General features: G+C 40.4%; 1 protein-coding gene across 1 annotated transcript; it reads left to right on the top strand.

Moving 5' to 3' along the window:
- Positions 1 to 1,903: 1,903 nt before the first annotated feature.
- On the top strand, positions 1,904 to 17,696 carry LONRF1 (LON peptidase N-terminal domain and ring finger 1). Its single transcript, XM_059817660.1, has 12 exons — positions 1,904 to 2,528; positions 7,766 to 7,884; positions 10,342 to 10,464; positions 11,064 to 11,210; positions 11,660 to 11,897; positions 11,980 to 12,070; positions 12,924 to 13,038; positions 13,607 to 13,728; positions 14,914 to 15,072; positions 15,185 to 15,347; positions 15,738 to 15,890; positions 17,423 to 17,696. The coding sequence occupies exons 1-12, from the start codon at positions 1,904 to 1,906 to the stop codon at positions 17,579 to 17,581; spliced, it is 2,214 nt and encodes a 737-aa protein (XP_059673643.1). The 3' UTR covers positions 17,582 to 17,696.
- Positions 17,697 to 17,971: the final 275 nt, after the last annotated feature.

The following is a 17,971-nucleotide window of genomic DNA, read 5'->3' as shown; positions in this document are numbered from 1 at the left end:
TACAGGCATCTCTTTTACTTTGATCTTTCCTTAGACTGCCACTTCCTCACTCATGCCGTTTTTTAACAAATTACTCTAAGAGACTATCTTTCCTACCTCTTCATATTTAAAATATACCCATGTTCTCCCCCATATTTCAATTACCATAACATCTTTTTTCTTTGACTTTAGGATCTTGAAAGTCACTGTAAAGGCAAAGGATGCAGTTTAGAGTGGATGAATTCAGACAAAACATCTCAATGTAAATTCCCATGTCTGGTTATTTCCACTCACAGCATCTTTGCCTATAGCCCTCTTAACAACCTTCAGTTTCATCCTCCAGACTGTTATACATGAAATATAGCTGAAGACAAATATAGCTTTGTTCCTTTCATAAGGCCATAAACTAATTTTCCTGATGTGTAAGTCTTCCCTGGAAGGTTTTAGAGGAACTGTTATATTTATCTGCGGCTTCTGGATTTATGACAGCCTTCTAATTTAAAAAAAAAAAAAAAAGCATCATAGCAGCTGTAAATGTATAGCACTTATGCAATAGACTTTTAAGCTTTCATTAGAGGCTGACATACATCTAGAAACCCTAAACGTTTCCCCATGAAAATGCACTGTGACTACTACTTAGTTTACGTAAAGTAGATCAGGTAGTTCCCCAAAAGCGCTGGACTTACTATTTTACACTCATGGAAAACGACGATTACTGTGCCAACTGGCTGTTACAGCATAGCACATGCACAGCAGGTCTAAACAATGGAAGCATCGGACCCCATCCTATGGGCATGCTACGCGAAGTGCTGGAAACATTCAAGAAAAGAGGGGGAAATACATAAACCCTAAGGACGAAGAGCTGCTTCTTCACCTTGCAACTTTTACCATGTCCTCCATTAAAAAGCTAACACAGAAGGAAAAGGGGCCAGCCCAAGCGGCAGGAGACGTCTGAGTACCAGCCGCCGGGAGGGCGGCCGTGCACGGGCTGCCCGGCAGGCACCCGCCAGGTGAAGCTTTCGGGGCCACGGCAGCTACAAACCCCCGACCCCCGCCGAGGCGCTCGGAGACCCGCCAGAGACCCCTCTCCCCGCCCCGGCGGCTCCACCCCTTCGCGCTCGGCTGCTTCCCCCGCCTCCCACCCGCCACCCAGCCCCGACAGCGCTGCTAGCGCCCGACCCCCGCGGCCGCCCTCACCACAGCAGCCGCCCCTCAGAGCGGCGCCGCTCCCAGGAGCCAACCCGGAGCCCGCAGGCCTGTCCCTCTTCCCCGGCAAACTACCCTCCTCCCCCGGCCCCGCTAAGGCGCCCCCTCCCCGCCGCACTCTCTCTCAGCCCCCGGGTGGGAGAGGCGGGGAGGACTGCGCACAGGGCCCGGCTCGGCTCCGCTCCGGGCCGGCGGGCTGTGAAGGGCACTGAGGGAACGACACTTCCCCCGGCCCGGCCCCTCCCCTGCCCCCGCGTGACTCACACCCTGGCCGCCGGGCGCGGGCACCTGCCCCGCCCCCCACCCCATTACAGCGCGCGCATGGGGCGATGTTTTGTAACCTCCTTCCATCTTGCGCCCTCCCCCTGCCCTGCCCCGCCCCTCCGTGGCGTCGCCCACCGCCAATGGCCGGCCCGCCCGGCGGTCAGCTGACGTCGCGTTTTATGTAAGCCGGCGGGGCGAGGGCGCGCGGCGGAGAGGTTTGAAAGGGGGGCAGCGCGGGGCGCGCGTCGCCGCCTCGCTGGGCGGGGGACGGTGGCCCCGGGTCGCGCGCGCAGAGGCGCGCACGTGACACACCTCCCCCCCCGCCCCCCCCGCCCGTGAGGGTGCCTTGCTTCCTCCTCCTCCCCGCGCCGCCAGTGCCTCAGTGTCGTGCGCGCAGCCGAGCCCGGCGGCCGGAGCGGGAGCGCCACACCCCCTTGCCGGAGCCGGGCAGCCGATGGCGTTCTCTCCCGTGGCCGTGGGCTCGGAGGCGTCGCCGGAGCCGGGCGGCAGCGGGAGCCCGGGCGAAGAGGCGGATGGAGAGCGGGAGCTGCTGCCGCGGCTGGGCGAGAGGCTGGTGCCCGGGAACCGCCTGAAGGAAGTGGTGGGCGCGTCCTTGGCGTCGCTGTGCCTCGGGCCCCTCGCCGGACCGCAGCGCCTCGGGACCCTCGTGGATTGCCTGGTGCTGAACTACCGCCTGCGGCAGGGGCTGGGCTGGAGCCGGGACCGCGGGGCCGCGGCGGAGGGCGGGGGCGCGGCCGAGGGGCCGCTGCGCTGCTGCGGCTGCGGCAGGTTCCTGAGCGAGCCGGTCACCGTCCCGTGCGGGCACACCTACTGCCGCCGCTGTCTCCGGAGGGAGCTGCGGGCCCGCTGCCGCCGCTGCCGGGACTGGCTGTTGCCGGCGGGGGACACCAGCACGGCCGCTGCCCCGCTGCGGACCAGCGTCGTCCTCAACCAGCTGGCGGAGAAGTGGTTCCCGGACGAGTGCGAGAGGGCGAGGACCGGGAGGCAGCTGGAGGAGCTGCTGGCCCAGGGCCGCTTCCGAGAGGCTCTGGGCGCCGCCAGCCAGGCTCTGCGAGCAGGTGAGGCTTGTGGGGGGCAGGCTGTTCCTCCGCCCGCCCCGCGGGCCTGGGCCGCGGACTCCCGCCTCGCTCCGCGCCCGTGTCCCGGCGGGAGCGTGAGGAGCTGCTAGCGCAGCCCGGCGGGCTCGGGGGGCTGGAAGCGTGGCGGAGCAGGTGGGTGTGCGTTCCCTTCCAGCCCTTCAGCCCCTCTCCCCTACTGTGGAGGCCGTCGGTGGTCGAAATGGACCGATGAAGAACATCCGAAGTTTTCTCGAGTTTGCTGAGAGGATTCAAGGAACCTCCCCATAGTCTGGTGGAGTGGAGGGACCGCTTACGGGACGCGTGGCTGTTCGGACCTCAGTTGAGCGTCGGGCCTGGTAGTGGGGTACACTTCAGAGGCATGGAGAAGCGTCCAGCATGGGCTTCTTCATGTCTGTCTTCCCCCCCCCCCCCCCCGCATGCCTTTGTGGGACTTGTTTACGGAAGAGTTTGTGGGCTTTGTTTTGTATTTAGTAATCGCTGTGCGTGGACAAGAGAAATTCTGTTGCTGTATTTAACCTTGTTTCCTGAGAGAGACCTATTTTCACAGCCTTAAGTGTCACCAAGACAATTCCCAGCAGGCTGGGCCCAGTTGCATAAGCAGACAGGCATGGAGGGGGACAGGTTGTGTAATGGCAGTGACATCATAGGTGGGTGTGGTTGAAGTTTTATAATATAGTGTTGAGAGAGGGTGCAAAGACGGGAGGTAGAGGCATGCTTTTAGACTATCCTGTATCAGTTGCTAGCAGGATGTCTAGTATCGAGAACACTGGAGATATGGTCAGTTTTTCAAAGTTCAGTCTTTGTAGAGGGAGTCAAATCTGTGTGATTGATACATCTAGACGGATCCAGTGACAGATTCCTTTGTTGTTTTTATTTGACTATGGGTTTTAACACCTGGTGACTTATGGGGTTCCGTTTTCATATGTGCCATTTTATTTCTGTTCAGAAAATTAGGAATTAGTATTTTTACAGATTACGTTTGTACAGTTGTCTGCAGCGGAGCAAACCCCAAAAGCTTGTATAAGTCTAATCCTTCCAACCTGTTCTGGGGAGATACGTGAGATCTAGTTCCAGAATAAACTGTTTTCAATGTAGGTGGGATTAAATCTCGGATATATTTTATATGCCTTTTGGCAACCTAATTTGAAGAGGTTCAGTTGTGGCCTTCAATTTTATGTTATTTGCCAGGATGTTTCCAAAATGTAGGATATAGGATAGATGTGACCTGAGAAAGTGGCTGATCTGTTTTAAATCTTGGAACTGTAAGAAGCAGACTTTTTTCCTTTGTGTGTTCTGAAGTACAGCATTGACTCATACAGGTCACAAAGAAATGGAGTCAAAACTCAGTGGCCTTCAGGGGACAGACTGATGAATCCATTATTGATTACAAATATTTACAGGGGTCCTGTTTCATGTTTCAAGGTTGCTTTGAAAGAATGAAAGAGAAAATGAATTCTACAGACTCTAGTTAATCTTTCTTTTATGGATTTAGCAATACCATTTAGATATCTATGGGGAAAGAATTTTGATTCCTTTTTTTGTGAAGCTACATCTTAAATTTTGGCTTTGCAATGGGTTTCAAATTTGAGAATAGGTACCAGCTGTGATGCTTATCCAAAATTTTATTATCCAAATTCAGTACATGTGCTAGAATTAAGTGCTAGAAGTTCAGTTTAAGATCCCTTGTACAACTATTTCCTGTGTCTCCAGTCCTCAGAACTATCAATATTCCAAGTATTCTGGTAAAGATACTAAAGAACTTCATGAATCAGAATGCAGACATACATTAAATGTGAATTTAGAGCTGCAAATTGAAGGTGATTTCAGGCCAATAGAGAACTAATTAATAGCTGCTGGTATGCTTTCTATCTTCCTCCGGAATATGAATCTTGAAAACACTTAGAGGTGGAAACAATGTAGCATAAGAAATGTATTCATGTTTAAAATAATTCATGTTCTGTTTCAGTGTTTCCTCACTGCTGGTTCTTCTCTGTTTCTTTTTAACGCAGATAGAAAGTTAAAAAATTGTGATAGACATAAATCTGATGTCCTAAATAAGGCATTGGCACTAAACCTTTACTCAAATGGCATCTTTTCATAATTTTGATACATTTCTTGAAACGTCTGAAAGAGACATATTTGCCATGGTGCAAAAGTGACTTTCAAAAAACATGAGGAATGGTAACATTCATATGATAAATATATTCCTTGCAGGGGTTGAAATGAAATCGTTTAGTTAAAGGAAGTCTATTGGATTAAAATACAAGCGCAGCTTGTCTTTTAGTCAAGTATCCTGAAACACACAGCTATAATAGGCTTGAGTTTGGTCTGAATCACAGTTATTCCTGCTGGAGTGGGCCTCAGGAGGTCTGTTGACCAATCAATCTCCTGTTCAAAGCAGAATAAACACTGAGTTCAGAGCAGTTTGCTTAAGGTTTTGTCCAGCTGGATCATGAAAACCTACAAGGATGAAGATTCTACAGCCTCTCTGGGCAACCTGCTCAAAGGTTAATGATCCTCAAAGTGAAAATTTTTCTCCTTATTTCAAGTTTGAACTGCCCTAGTTTCAGTTTATAAACATTGCCTCTTATTTTTACCCCCCAGGCCCTTCAGTAAAGAGTCTTCTAGGGAGCCTCCTCTTAGATTCTGGAAGGCTGTTGAGTTCTCCCAAGGCCTTTGGGAATTGTTTTCCACTAAAAAAGCCCAGTTCTCTCAGCCACTTCTCAGGGGTTGTGTTGCAACCCCTGATCATTGGGGTGACCCTGTAGTACTGTATTAATAAATACTGTGTCCTAAAGTTTTTCTGCAAAGTGGTTGTGATGTGCATGTCTTTTATTTTGAAGAATTTGGTATATTTTTAAGAACCGTATAAAAAGCATGCAGGATCAGACCAGAGATGGTCCGTTTATTGGTATGCTTATGCTGACAGCAGCTAGGAGCAGATGCTTTGGAAATAGTATGAAAAAAGAACTCCTATTGAGTGGGGTTTTGTGTGTACACCTTTGTACACTTTCCTATTAATGTAATAATAACTGGTACGCACAGTTCTGCACTGAAAGTACTTGATGTCTTTTTTATTAAAATAATTTGTCTTTGGGTACACTAGAAGTGAACGATTTCTGTATTTACAATAGATCAGGTTACTGAAATTGAAAGTACAAACACAAATTATGCTTCTGCTCTGTTTAGTCTTTGGTCTAAGGATTTGAAACAGTTTTGCATCCTCCTTTTAGGTGGCAAACATTAAAATATATACTGAAACATTGCAAAATGATGTTTTCACAATTATGAAGCCTAGAAATGAAATTATGGTTGCAAAATTGGACATATAAATTTAGATCTTTTGGTCTTGCAAATATTTAGACCAAATTTGTTATACGTATTGGTATTGGCAGTGTTTGTGTGCATTCAGCCGCAGAGTTGGGGTCCCAGTTAAACTCCTTGGTTTAGCCCTTTGTTTCGTACCAGTTCAGTTGGAACCATGCTTTTCCCTTTGAAAAAGAAATGGACAAAATGTCCACCTACTGTAGACTTTAACTCACATTTTTATCTTCAAACTACCCCTCCCCCCAGAAAAGAAGGCTCAGAGTTCCTCAGGTCATCTTCTACACTTGAAAGTCTGAAAAAGATGAGCTCCCTCTGATTATGTGCAAATAGGTAGCTTATCAGAGAACAAAGACTCGCACTTACTGCTACCTCTGAAGGAAAGAATTTGGTTTGATACTAACTGTGCTGGACACCAAAGAGTCAAATACAACAGAAAAAAACGGTCTGAAGAGTTTGATCTGAGCTCCCGCCTTACTAGGCTATAACAGTCACAAAACATAAAGCCGCAGGAAAGCAGGCTTCAGAGTTCTTCTGCTTGCAGAATTACATATTATAAGTTAGGCAAAGACAATTTCCCAGACTTCTGTTAATACAAACATTTTATTATGTCTAAAATAAAGTAAAAAATAAGCAAACCAAGTTTGGGAATATTTGAAGGGAAACTGTCAACTCAAAAGACAGACAAATCAGAAAGATGCTTTAGTTTCAGCTGTGAAATCTTTTGTCAGTTTTGATTTTCTTAACCCTTTCTTTTCCATTAAGGTGTTTTTACACGTAGTGTTGTGGATCTAAATACAAAGCAATATGTTGGAATACATGGGAACATTGACCAGTATGGCTTTTAAATGTAAACCAAGCTAATGCTGGAAATTATGAAAATTTAAACTAGACATTTTGAATAGACTAAGATAGAATATCGAATTGAAATGATCCCCTCCCAAGAAAATCTTGTTGAAACAAACTTAAAAAAAGATGTAATTTTAGTGTTGTTTACAGTAGACCAAAGTGTGACTCATCTCATTCAATGAAAAACACAGGTGTATTTTAAAAACAAATCAAGAACAAAGCAGTGTGCTAGCATTTTTTCCAAGCAACAACTATAGTTACTTGTGTTATGAAAACCATAGCTTTAGTGGCATGGAGATGGGTGTGCTTCCCATTTAGAGGTTGCTTTACTAAAAGTGAAAATATTGAATGTTGGACAGGAGAACTTGTCTTTACTGAACACATACTAATGTTTTCCCATTGCAGAAGTTCCACTAGTACAACTTCTTACAACAGGGCTGCCAGCTGGTGTTAAAGGCTTTCTGGTATTGGCTATCTCTTTTCAGACTGCATAGTGATGAAACCTACTTCTGGTACTTGCCAGATGGATACCATTGTGAAAGTGCCATCTGCATCTCCAGCTATAGTTGGAAGTCATTATAAAAACAAATAACAGCCTAAAGAAAAACTTGAATGTTTGAAAGCAAACTTTGTAATACTTAGACTTTTTAGTACCAGTGCGGTGAATTCCCCGACTTCTGTGATTTTGAATGGGTGTACTCTAAAGCTAAAGTCGTCTTAGTCCTCAATTTTTGTTGTCACAGCAGTACTGAGCAATACTTCATTCTGTCAGCCTCAGTGTTAGATCTCTTAAAATATATTTTCTTATTGCTGCAAGATACATTAGAGGGTCCAAAATTTGATCTTTAGCTTGAAAGACATGAGCCTGGAATTACTGCCACTTTTATTACGCAGACACTGGGGGGTGCGGGAGAATGTACTCCAGTAATTTTGAAAGTATGGTAGAAAGAAGTGTGGTTATGACATATCACTATGAAAGCATATCTAATTAAAAATGACATATTTATGAATTACTAAAAATTTTACTTAATTTTTGTCTTCAGATTCCAGTGACTTGATGCTAAGAATTTACAGAGCTGAGTCATATGTTGGCCTCCAAAAATATAAAACAGCCATAGAAGATCTAAATTTTGTTATTTCTAAAATGCCAAACTGGCCAGAGGTAAGTTGACATAAACTCTTCATTTTTCAAAATCTGCATTTATCTTAAAATTAATGAATTCTAAATTATACTTGCATCGTTAAGAACCTAGATCAGTTACCTTAAACGTTATCTTGTTAGACATGCAAAACGCTAAAAGGTATCCTAAAATAGTTACTTATATGAGACAGGCTACTGATGAGTACGGCAGGTTAGAGTTAATTGACAAATCTACTTAGAACTGTTAATTTAGCCTTCATCAAAAACTTACGGTGTTTTTATTTTGTATCACAACATGAGATGGTGTCTTTGGACAAAGGGTTAAGTGCAGTAGAACTGACTTCTTGGGAAGTATGATGAAGTACTTTTGTGCTGTCTGTAGTTACTTGTTATTGATTATTTTATTTCTTTATAAGAATACTTCTATGTGTTCCCTTAAGAAAAGTTATTAAATATTTACAAACTTAACTTCAGCTTAATATTATTGGACTGGATGGTTGGCTGAAATTGTGCAGCCAGCTTTAATTGCTTGAAAGCAGAAATTCTGAGGCCTGTACATTTGGTAGGTTGATGTAATTGAGTTTTAAAATTTCTTACACTATGTACAAGTTAGTCCTTTTAAAGCTCCGCACTTCCCTGAAGTGTTTATACTTTGATTGTATTTCCCAAAGTCAGAGAATTTTAAGCATTATCTGTTCCTTGAGAATATCACATGAGATGAGCAAGCACTGTTGCCAGTCAGGACTAGAATTCTTGGCTCTATGTTAAGTGAACATTTCTTTCATATTTTTTGAGTTCTATTGGTAAAATAGTTTGCTATATAAATAGGACAACATAGTTTTCTTTTCCAAATGCTACCAAAGAGTCAAAAAATATTTAGCACAAGCAATAAATTATTTTGCAATAGTATTGGCTAAAAAAACATAAGTATGTGTTTGGGGCCTTTTTTTAGTGGCTGTAATAGTTGGAGTTGGGATAGTTTATGGTGATGTAACACGTAACAGCTGGGGTTTGGGGTTTGTTTTGTTTATTTCTTAATTTTTATTAAGAGAAGGACACTTTGCTGTTTTAGCATGGAAAGTTTTTCTTCAAAAAGTCCAAAGAAACTCAGTTGCAACTGAGCTTTGCAAATAGTGCAGGCAGGTGGGGAGTCACTGGCCTTCAGAACCGTAGGGTAGTGCATATTGCAGCACTGTCTAAACTCTGAGCACAGCAGATACAGCAAGATCCTGCCACACAAGGGGAGATAACTACTGCTGTCTTGGTCTCTCCTGTGTTCAGCAGTTCCATGCCTACTGCAAATTCAGAGATCATCCTACTTTTCGCCTCTCAGCATTGGTAGTACTGCCTACTTTTTTCTACTTTTTTCTTGTGTTTGGAAAGAAACGTCACTTAACGGAGATTGGTTTGATGGATTTCTCTAACAATCCTTATCTCTGTAGGTAAATAAACTGGCTATAAGAGGAGGATTAGCATATTTTCCTTCTTCAGGATGCATCTTAATGAAACTGCCCAAATCCATCAAAGATGATGCATGCCCTCATCTGACAGCCTCATTTAACAGACTCTACTGTTAATACTGGCAGTCATTCCATAGAAACTGCACTCTGGGGGTTTTTTGGTTGGTTTTTTTTAAATTCAGTTTTCTGGCCCATTATCCAATATCTCATATATAACTAGATGTTGTTGGTTTATCTAACTTTTATTAGATAACTGTTGTTTTTATCTAACTTGTATTTATATTACTGTAAATGCAACTTTTTAAAATTGAGGCAAGTTGGATAAGGGACTTCTTAGTTCCAATGTCATATAGTTATAGGTGGGTTCAGCAAAATGCAGTAGTCTTTTCTTCCCCCCTTTTTTTTTTCTTTTAGAGAAAATAGTAAACAGATTTTTTTATTTTTTCCTAGCTGCTGTCTAGTGTTCAAGAATAAAAATGTAGTTTGGAAGCAATTCCAAAAGTGTATTGCTTTGTGCTAAGAATATAGATTAAGATGTATGTAAGGGATGCATGGTTGTGTGGATTGTTCTGTTTGTAGTTACCCTTTTCCTGCAGGCTGGAACCGTAAGGCTTTTAATGAAACACAGGGCAAAAGGGATATCCTGTAAGCTCTTATATGAGGTTATGTATTAATTTGCATTGCGGTTCCTCTTATTGCCCTCCAAAGACTCACAGAAGGGGGAAATTAAGGCCTTTTGTGAATTCAGCACTAGTCAGGTTTTTAACCCTTCGTGTAAGCCGGAACAAATTAACTGGAGGAGACTAACACCAGCCTGTCCCATGACTCTTTTCAGACACTGTACGGGATGTGTGTCGGACAAGGCATACAGACCATCCACACTGCACACAGCTGAAGTTTGTTGAAGAGCTATATTCTTTTTCTCATGGAGGGTTCTAATTCTGTTGTAATGCCTGTAAGATGAATACTGCAGTTCTACATACTCTCTAGAAGTGTCTTCCTGGTGTCTGTTTTTCAGGTCTACTTCCGGAAAGGAAAAGTGCTGCAAGACTCTGGCTTTGTAGGTGATGCCTTACAACTGTTTCTACAGTGCTTAGCCCTTGATGAGGACTTTCTTCCAGCCAAGCTAGAAGTAGAAAGGGTAATTTTATTTATGAAACTGGATTTCTATCTCTGACTTGATTCCTTTATAAAGCTCCCATTATGGTAGACTTTGAGCATCTAAAAATCTTCAATACACATACAGAGAAGGTTCAGGTGGCAGATTAGTTCCTTTCAAGATATACTATGTTGAAGAGATAGTCCTAATATACAAGTTTTAAGTACACATTTAAAAGTACATATGCTTTTGAAGTTACAAAATGGAAATCTAGAAAACGGGAAAGCAGACAGCAAGTTAAATATTCTAAGTTGAACTCTTTTGTTGTGTCCAGAGCACCACAGTTTTTCTTTGGTAATAAAAATTTACATTGAAAAAGCTGCATGATATTGAATTGATGTCTAACTCTGTTCGAAGAGCTCACTCACTTGTAGTAGAAAAGATTTCTAGATAAATTGCTTTTTAGTAATACAGGTATGTAGGTTTCTGCTTGTTCTCAACTGTTCTGCCTCAGTTACTGCTTAAATAAAACTCAATAACTTCATATAGTTTAAATTCTTATTTTTGGTATGTAGTTTTGTAATAAAGCTGTGTCTAGATCCTTTTTCATTATTATGAACATTTAGCTGTTTGTTTGCTAGATACTGTGTGATGTGCTGTCACCAGAGAAGTTAGGAGAGAGTCTGAAGGAATCTGCGTGGAATTCACCACATATTCGAAATAAACCTTTTATACTTGGTTCTGAGGTGACTGAGTCTTACTGCAACTTACAACTTTGTTCTGAGCAGGTAACAAAAACTATAGGATAACTTTTCTCTTTGGCTGATATGCAACATCAGACATTCTGATGTCTTTATTTGTCATAATTGCTTTCCAGCCCAAATGCTGACTTTCTGTAATTGGCTTAATTGGAAGAAAATAAATGTGATTTGAGAGTAATGTATTTTCATTTGGAGTGTTAGACTCCTCATTCCAGTGAACTACTTATTAGAAGGTACTGAGAATTGATATTAGTGACTTCAAAATAAAGAAATCTTCTCTTTGAAGCAGATGAAGATCTTTAAATTGTTAATGCTACGCAAATTTGAGTAATGTCTTGACTTACCAAATGCCTCTAGTTAACTAATTCACTAACTGTGGGTATCGGTTTGACTTACGTATCTTTGCATGTTCGCATCTTACATAGTCAGATTTGTGTTGCTCTTTAAGTACAGTTCAGTTCATCTTACTATTATAGAGTTTAGGAGGTTCAGAAGTACTGGAGCCTGTCAGTGGAAGCTTAAATCGCGCACAGTCTGCCCATGCTCTTAACTCCACAAAAGACCTTGCCAAGGAAGATGGCTTAAAGAGAGTGTCTTCTGAACCCCTTCTTTCTGGCCAAGAAAAAGGTGCTTTGTTGAAAAGAAAGCTTTCCTTTTCAGAACAGGATACAGTTGTATGTGAAGATGGAAGAAACAAACACAAAAAGCAAGGAGGTAAACAGTCACTTACTTTGAAATTTAAAGTATTTATTATCCTGTGCCTTTCTTTGAAGTATTTTGTCTTGCTTTTCCTTAGAAAGTACAAAAAGGGACATGACACTGGCTTTTGGAACAATTCCAGGGGATTTGATTGATGTATCAGATTTTGAGTGCTCTTTATGTATGAGGTAAGATTTCCTCCTTGATTCAATATTTCCACTGCAGATGCTTGGCCACATATCTGTTACACATATAAACTGAGGTACTTATAGAGTGTGATGAGTTCTGTTATCAGTTAATTTTCTGCCTTCCTCTATCCCTGCAGTTAAACGCTTATTTAAATATGTCACTTGCTATAGTGCTATATAATACAGCATTATTTTAATCAAGCTGCCTTTTAAATTAAGCTTGGTGTTGTTAGCTGGTAACCTAAAAAGGACAGGATCTTTTCTGGTTAAATATTAGGGGGGTTTTCAGTCAATAAAACTATTTAATTTATTATTTTGGGAAGGCTAATGCTTACAAGTATTGCCTGTGAATCTCATATTTCTCTAGGAGATGTAGATAATTCAGAATGTTAGTCTACTTAAATGTAGATGTATTTGAAAGTTCTTACTGAGTCGTCTTGGTTTTCAGAACAAATACCTTAAAACATGGTGTATACTAAACTGTTCATAGTTATGTTATTAGTATGCAATACTGCTATTTAAACAGCTTAGCTCCTCAAAGAATCACTTAATTTTGTGTATTCTGAATCTCTAAGTAGTGAGACCAAAATCTTTATACATTGGGATAAATGTTTAGATATTTTGAATGTTGAAATGTGTCCAGATTCATCAGAAAACAAAAAATGAGTGGTGTGGTGGTAAATGGAAACAAACTGCAGTATAGGGGGAAAAGTAGAATAAGGAGACATGGGATTAATTTTTTCTGCGTTGTTATGGTATAACTAGGCTTAAAAATTAAAGAGGTCAATCACTGACTTTTTTTAGCAAAACACATGCTTGCCATGGTATCTAACTTTTAATAATATTGTTTCAGGCTATTCTTTCAGCCAGTGACAACCCCTTGTGGACATACTTTTTGCAAAGGTTGCTTGGAACGGTGTTTAGACCATGCTCCTCAGTGTCCACTCTGTAAGGAGAGTTTGAAAGAGGTACTGTTTCTCAGTAGAGCTCACAAATACAAATATTGTATCATTTTAAAGGCTGTTTCACGTAAAGCCAACAACTTGGATTCACTTGCGTTACGGATTGCTGCTAGAAAGGAAAAACTTGAGACAAATTAGGTTTGCCTCAGTGTCTTAGAGGTTTTATGTTTCTGTGACCATCTGCTTTATTGGTGTAATTAAATCCTGAGTGTTTGTAAACTTTGGTAACTATTCAGTAAAACCTCTGTGATTTCTGGACACTTTTCTTATTTGTGTGGCTGTATAACCTGGGAAATCAATTCTGTCTCTGGTAAGCATAGAAATACAGAGTTAGACACTTGAGTTGTCAGACACTAAGAACTAAAATAGAGAATCTAATTTTCAAATATTAGAGTAACATTAGGTGTTAAGTAATGAAACATAAGAACTTCAGAGCTGTAAGTTTTCATGGGTTTAAGTCTAATTTATGACACATTTCATATATCACGGTTTTAAATAAAATGTGCATTTTCTCAAGTCTTTTGTTAATATATATGAAAAGAAATATTAATTTTTTTTTTTTAATTGCTTACAGTACCTTGCAAGCAGAAAATATAGCATCACAGAACTGCTGGAGGAATTAATAATGAAATATTTGTCTGATGAATTATATGAGAGAAAAAGAATTCATGCTGAAGAAACCGCTGAACACTCAAAGTAAACTTGCTGTCTTTTATCTAGAAAACTTGAGAGATTAGTATGGAAGTCCTTTTTAGAAATGTTTTGTAATTTTTGTGGTTATTAATAATGGCATATTATGGATGCAAGAAGGAGTATAATTTGATGTCTTAAATGTGTATTTCAGAAAATTAACAGTTTTGTAACTCCTGTGGAAATAAAAAAAAAAAATCCCACCTTGATAGTGGCAACGTGAGGCTCTTAAGTCCTCTACAAAATAACGTTTGCCTTTCTGTTTCTCTTTCTGTTGTGGAGCTTCAGTTTTAGCTTGGACGTTAATGGAATTGTCCCCTTGAGTTGGCTACAGAGTCTCAGATACTTGACTTTCTTTCAAAGCAGTTCATTATAGACAATAATTGTATAAAGATAGATGTGATGAAAAGAAATACTTGGGATTTTTTTTGTAATCTTGACGTTCATCTCTACTTCAGTTCTTCAGATATATAAAGCATCATGTATTGTAGATATGAATGTTGGAAAACTATTTAAAACTATAGTTCATGCAACTTATGTAACAGAATCCATACATTAGAATTATGTTTTATAGTCTGAACGATATTAAAATTAAATACCTGGTAATGTTTTAATGCTAACTTGTTTTTGTCTACTATCAACTGTACATACTTGATAAGATAGCATGAAAAAAATATTTTGTTTTCCAGTTAGGCCTGCTGAGGCATATTGCAAGGTAAAAATTACACCCTGCATTGCACTTTGTGATCTGGAGTCTGTCATTAAAAATAATCTAAATGGTGACCCAGCTACTCTGTAGTTACTGCTACATCTTTTTAGTTCCAGGAAGACTGTGACTCTGGGAGCATAATGGCTTGTATGGCTCAAACTAAAACAAAAAGGAAAAAAAAAAACCACCACCCCTGTCCGCAAAACCCCTGTCCTTCATTCACTCACTAGATAATCACTAACTAGATAACTATGAGGCTTACTGTCCCGTATGTATTAAATCAGTACATAGATATTCAGTCACTGTTATTAGTATGGGGTTTATTGTTTGTGAAAGTTAGTACAATATGCTTATTACTAAACTTTGAAAAGAGTGCTTTATGACTTCAAATACAGCAAAGATACTGAAAAAAATGTATTGTCTTGGCATAGTTCAGTGATGAGATTTTTAAGCTGCATATTTCTTTTGATGTTGTCTTGAAGCTTGACCAAGAATGTTCCAATGTTTGTTTGCACTATGGCATATCCTACTGTGCCTTGCCCTCTACATGTGTTTGAGCCAAGATACCGACTAATGATTCGCAGAAGTATGGAAACTGGGACTAAACAGTTTGGGATGTGTATAAGTGATTCTCAAAATGGGTAGGTTTACATCCTAATTCTAAGCTTCTCATCTGTCTTTTTTTTTTTTTAATTATAGAAAGTGTCCTTTCAGAAGTATGTAATTGCATTACTGACAAGGTCTCTTTTCTAGTTTTGCAGACTATGGATGCATGCTGCAAATTAGGAATGTTCATTTTCTACCTGATGGACGGTCTGTTGTTGATACAGTTGGTGGAAAGAGATTTAGAGTTTTACGGAGAGGGATGAAAGATGGTTATTGCACTGCAGACATCGAATATTTGGAAGATGTTAAGGTATCCAGAATGCTGTCTAAATACTTACTTGTATTAATATCTCAAGATTTTTGCTTGAGTTGTTCTTGAGAGCTCTGTTTCAAATTTTTAGGTCCCTAGACCACTGGAAGATTCAGTGCCAGCACGTGGAAGAAATGGAAGCTAGCTTTATTTTTTATTATTATAAAGCAACAAAAAAATACTGTGTTTTTTGTTTGAACAATAGTTTGAAGCTGTAACTTTTTAAAATATCACGGGCCTTCTTTACCATTCAGTCATTAGCAGTCAAGGTTTAGGATAACACAAGAAATGTATCTAAATATAACTGAAATTGAATGTTTTTTGATTTTTAGCTTAAAACACCTTAATTGTTTCTTTATCTCTAATATTTTCGTAACATTCCTCCTATAGGTTGCTGATGAAGAAGAACTAAAGAAACTGAGAGAACTTCACAATTTTGTTTACAATCAGGCCTGCAGTTGGTTCCAAAACTTAAGAAACAAATTTCGCACTCAAATTCTTCAGCACTTTGGGCCAATGCCTGACAGGGAGGAAAATATACAGGTGAGACATCATTTAATATCAATTATTAGGTGCTTATTTCTAAAAACAAAAACCTTGTGAATGACTGATAAACATTGAAAGAAAAAAAATACTTTTTTCCCAACTTTGAAGGCTTGCATCTTGTTTCTCTTATGATGAGCAGCAAAAGGCAATTCTGTCAGTGTTCAACAGTTTTTGCAGGAAAGGATGATATGCTGCTGTGGAGATAAAACTAGTAAACTGAGAACACTTTGGTAAGTTCCAGTAGCATTTTAAACTGTTGGTTTGTGTAAAGCTGTTACAATTTTTTTTCCACTTGAGTTCTATGTTCTTCCCTGTGACACGTACAGGCAGTAATCTTTGGCGAAGAGGTAAACACAAATAACACTTTCCTCCTTTCTGAGCTAGTGCCATAAACTGCTGCAGCTGCTAGAATTTGACAAATGTTTCTTAAGAAACTAGCTGCAGCAATCTTTTTTTAATGGTTATTATAAACAGTTAATGAAGATTGGTGAGATCCTGAGAGAGTGGAGGCTGGAGAAAAGTAACATTTAAAAATACATAAAGTTTGGCTATCAAAGTGGTATTATATATGAAGTGGGGTCTTATGAGAGCCTGTCCCTTGCCCATCTGCTGCATACTTTTATGAGACTATATTAACCAATCTCAGAGGACTGTAGATGCTGTGGAGGCCAATGCGTGAATTCAGAAGTGATTTGAGAACAATTTAATAATAAAAACAAATTTAAAACAACATACTAGGAAACAGGAATAAGAGTGCAAAACCAGGATAACTAGCAGGGCAGCAATACTGTGGGTATGTACCTGAAATTTATAATAGAACACAAATGTGTCAACTGTATGATACCGATGAAAGGGAGGAAATGTCATCCTGGAGTGTACCACTGCCAGTAATATTTTTGCAAGTCAATTGAGGTAATTAATCTTCTCTGCAGTGACATGACCTCTATTAACAAGTATTATGTTCAGTTCTGGGCATGACATCTGAGGCTTGGTGTAGAGAATTGAATAAAGTACAGGAAAAAGTTTATAGTGTGTTTTATCATCTTAGAAACTGATTAAGTAGTCCTGCTCTGTCTAGGAGGTAATGACAAGGGAATGGAATTGGGAGGCGATAGAGGAGTCCTTCAAATATAACAAAGACAATTGTAATGAAAACATTAGGCTTCAAGAATATTCAAGCCTCAAGAACAGCATGACAGGTAATGGATTTAGTTTTTATCAGGGAGGTTTGTTATTAGGTGACTGTCCTATACTTAGCCATTTTCTCTCAAGGAAGCTATGATCTTCCTTTGTTGTCTTAAAAATGCTTTATCAAGCTTAGTTTAAGTGTACTTTATTTGACTTCTCAGTTGGGAAGGGACCAGAAGAGATCGCTTCAGAAACCTTCCGATCTCATGGATCTGGAATTCTCTAATTAGTATCAAACTTTAAACTAGCCTTTGTCACTGACGACTTTGTCTTTCGATGTCTTCATGTTAGTCAACTGTACTAAATTGGTTATGAGTAACTGACTTATCTTTTATTTTTAGGCAATGCCCAATGGTCCTGCTTGGTGTTGGTGGCTTCTAGCTGTTCTCCCAGTAGACCCCAGATATCAGCTGTCAGTTCTCTCCATGATGTCTTTAAAAGACCGTCTGATAAAAATCCAACATATACTCACATATTTTTCTAGAGACCAGTCCAAGTGACTAACCGCCTGGGTCTTCCTGAAAAGTTACTCTGTTCTGGTTGTGGTAGCAGCTGGAATTTTTGCTGCCTTTGCACATCTAGTGCTGGTTTGAGAAGTGTAATGGAACTGCTTTTTTCTCTCTCTTTCCCACCCTCCCAACTTCCTGAACCACGTGCTTCTTTGAATGCACACTTTCTTCAACTATGAGAGAAGACCACTGACAATTGCACAAAGTCAATCCAGCTAGATATGTTTTTCACATTATCTACATTACAATTTGCACTATGTAGAAGAGAACATTTTTGAGACTTGATAATTTTAGCCACTGACTTCTTAAAGCTGTGGGAAGTGCAGGACTTAAGGCTGACAGTCCAAGTTTACAACATTGAGGAGGTATTAAAGATTTTGC

Source organism: Gavia stellata, chromosome 5 (assembly GCF_030936135.1).
Source record: "Gavia stellata isolate bGavSte3 chromosome 5, bGavSte3.hap2, whole genome shotgun sequence".
NCBI classification, from domain to species: Eukaryota; Metazoa; Chordata; class Aves; order Gaviiformes; family Gaviidae; genus Gavia; species Gavia stellata.
The sequence above is the reverse complement of the archived record's forward strand: the minus strand, read 5'-3'. Positions and strand labels throughout refer to the sequence as shown.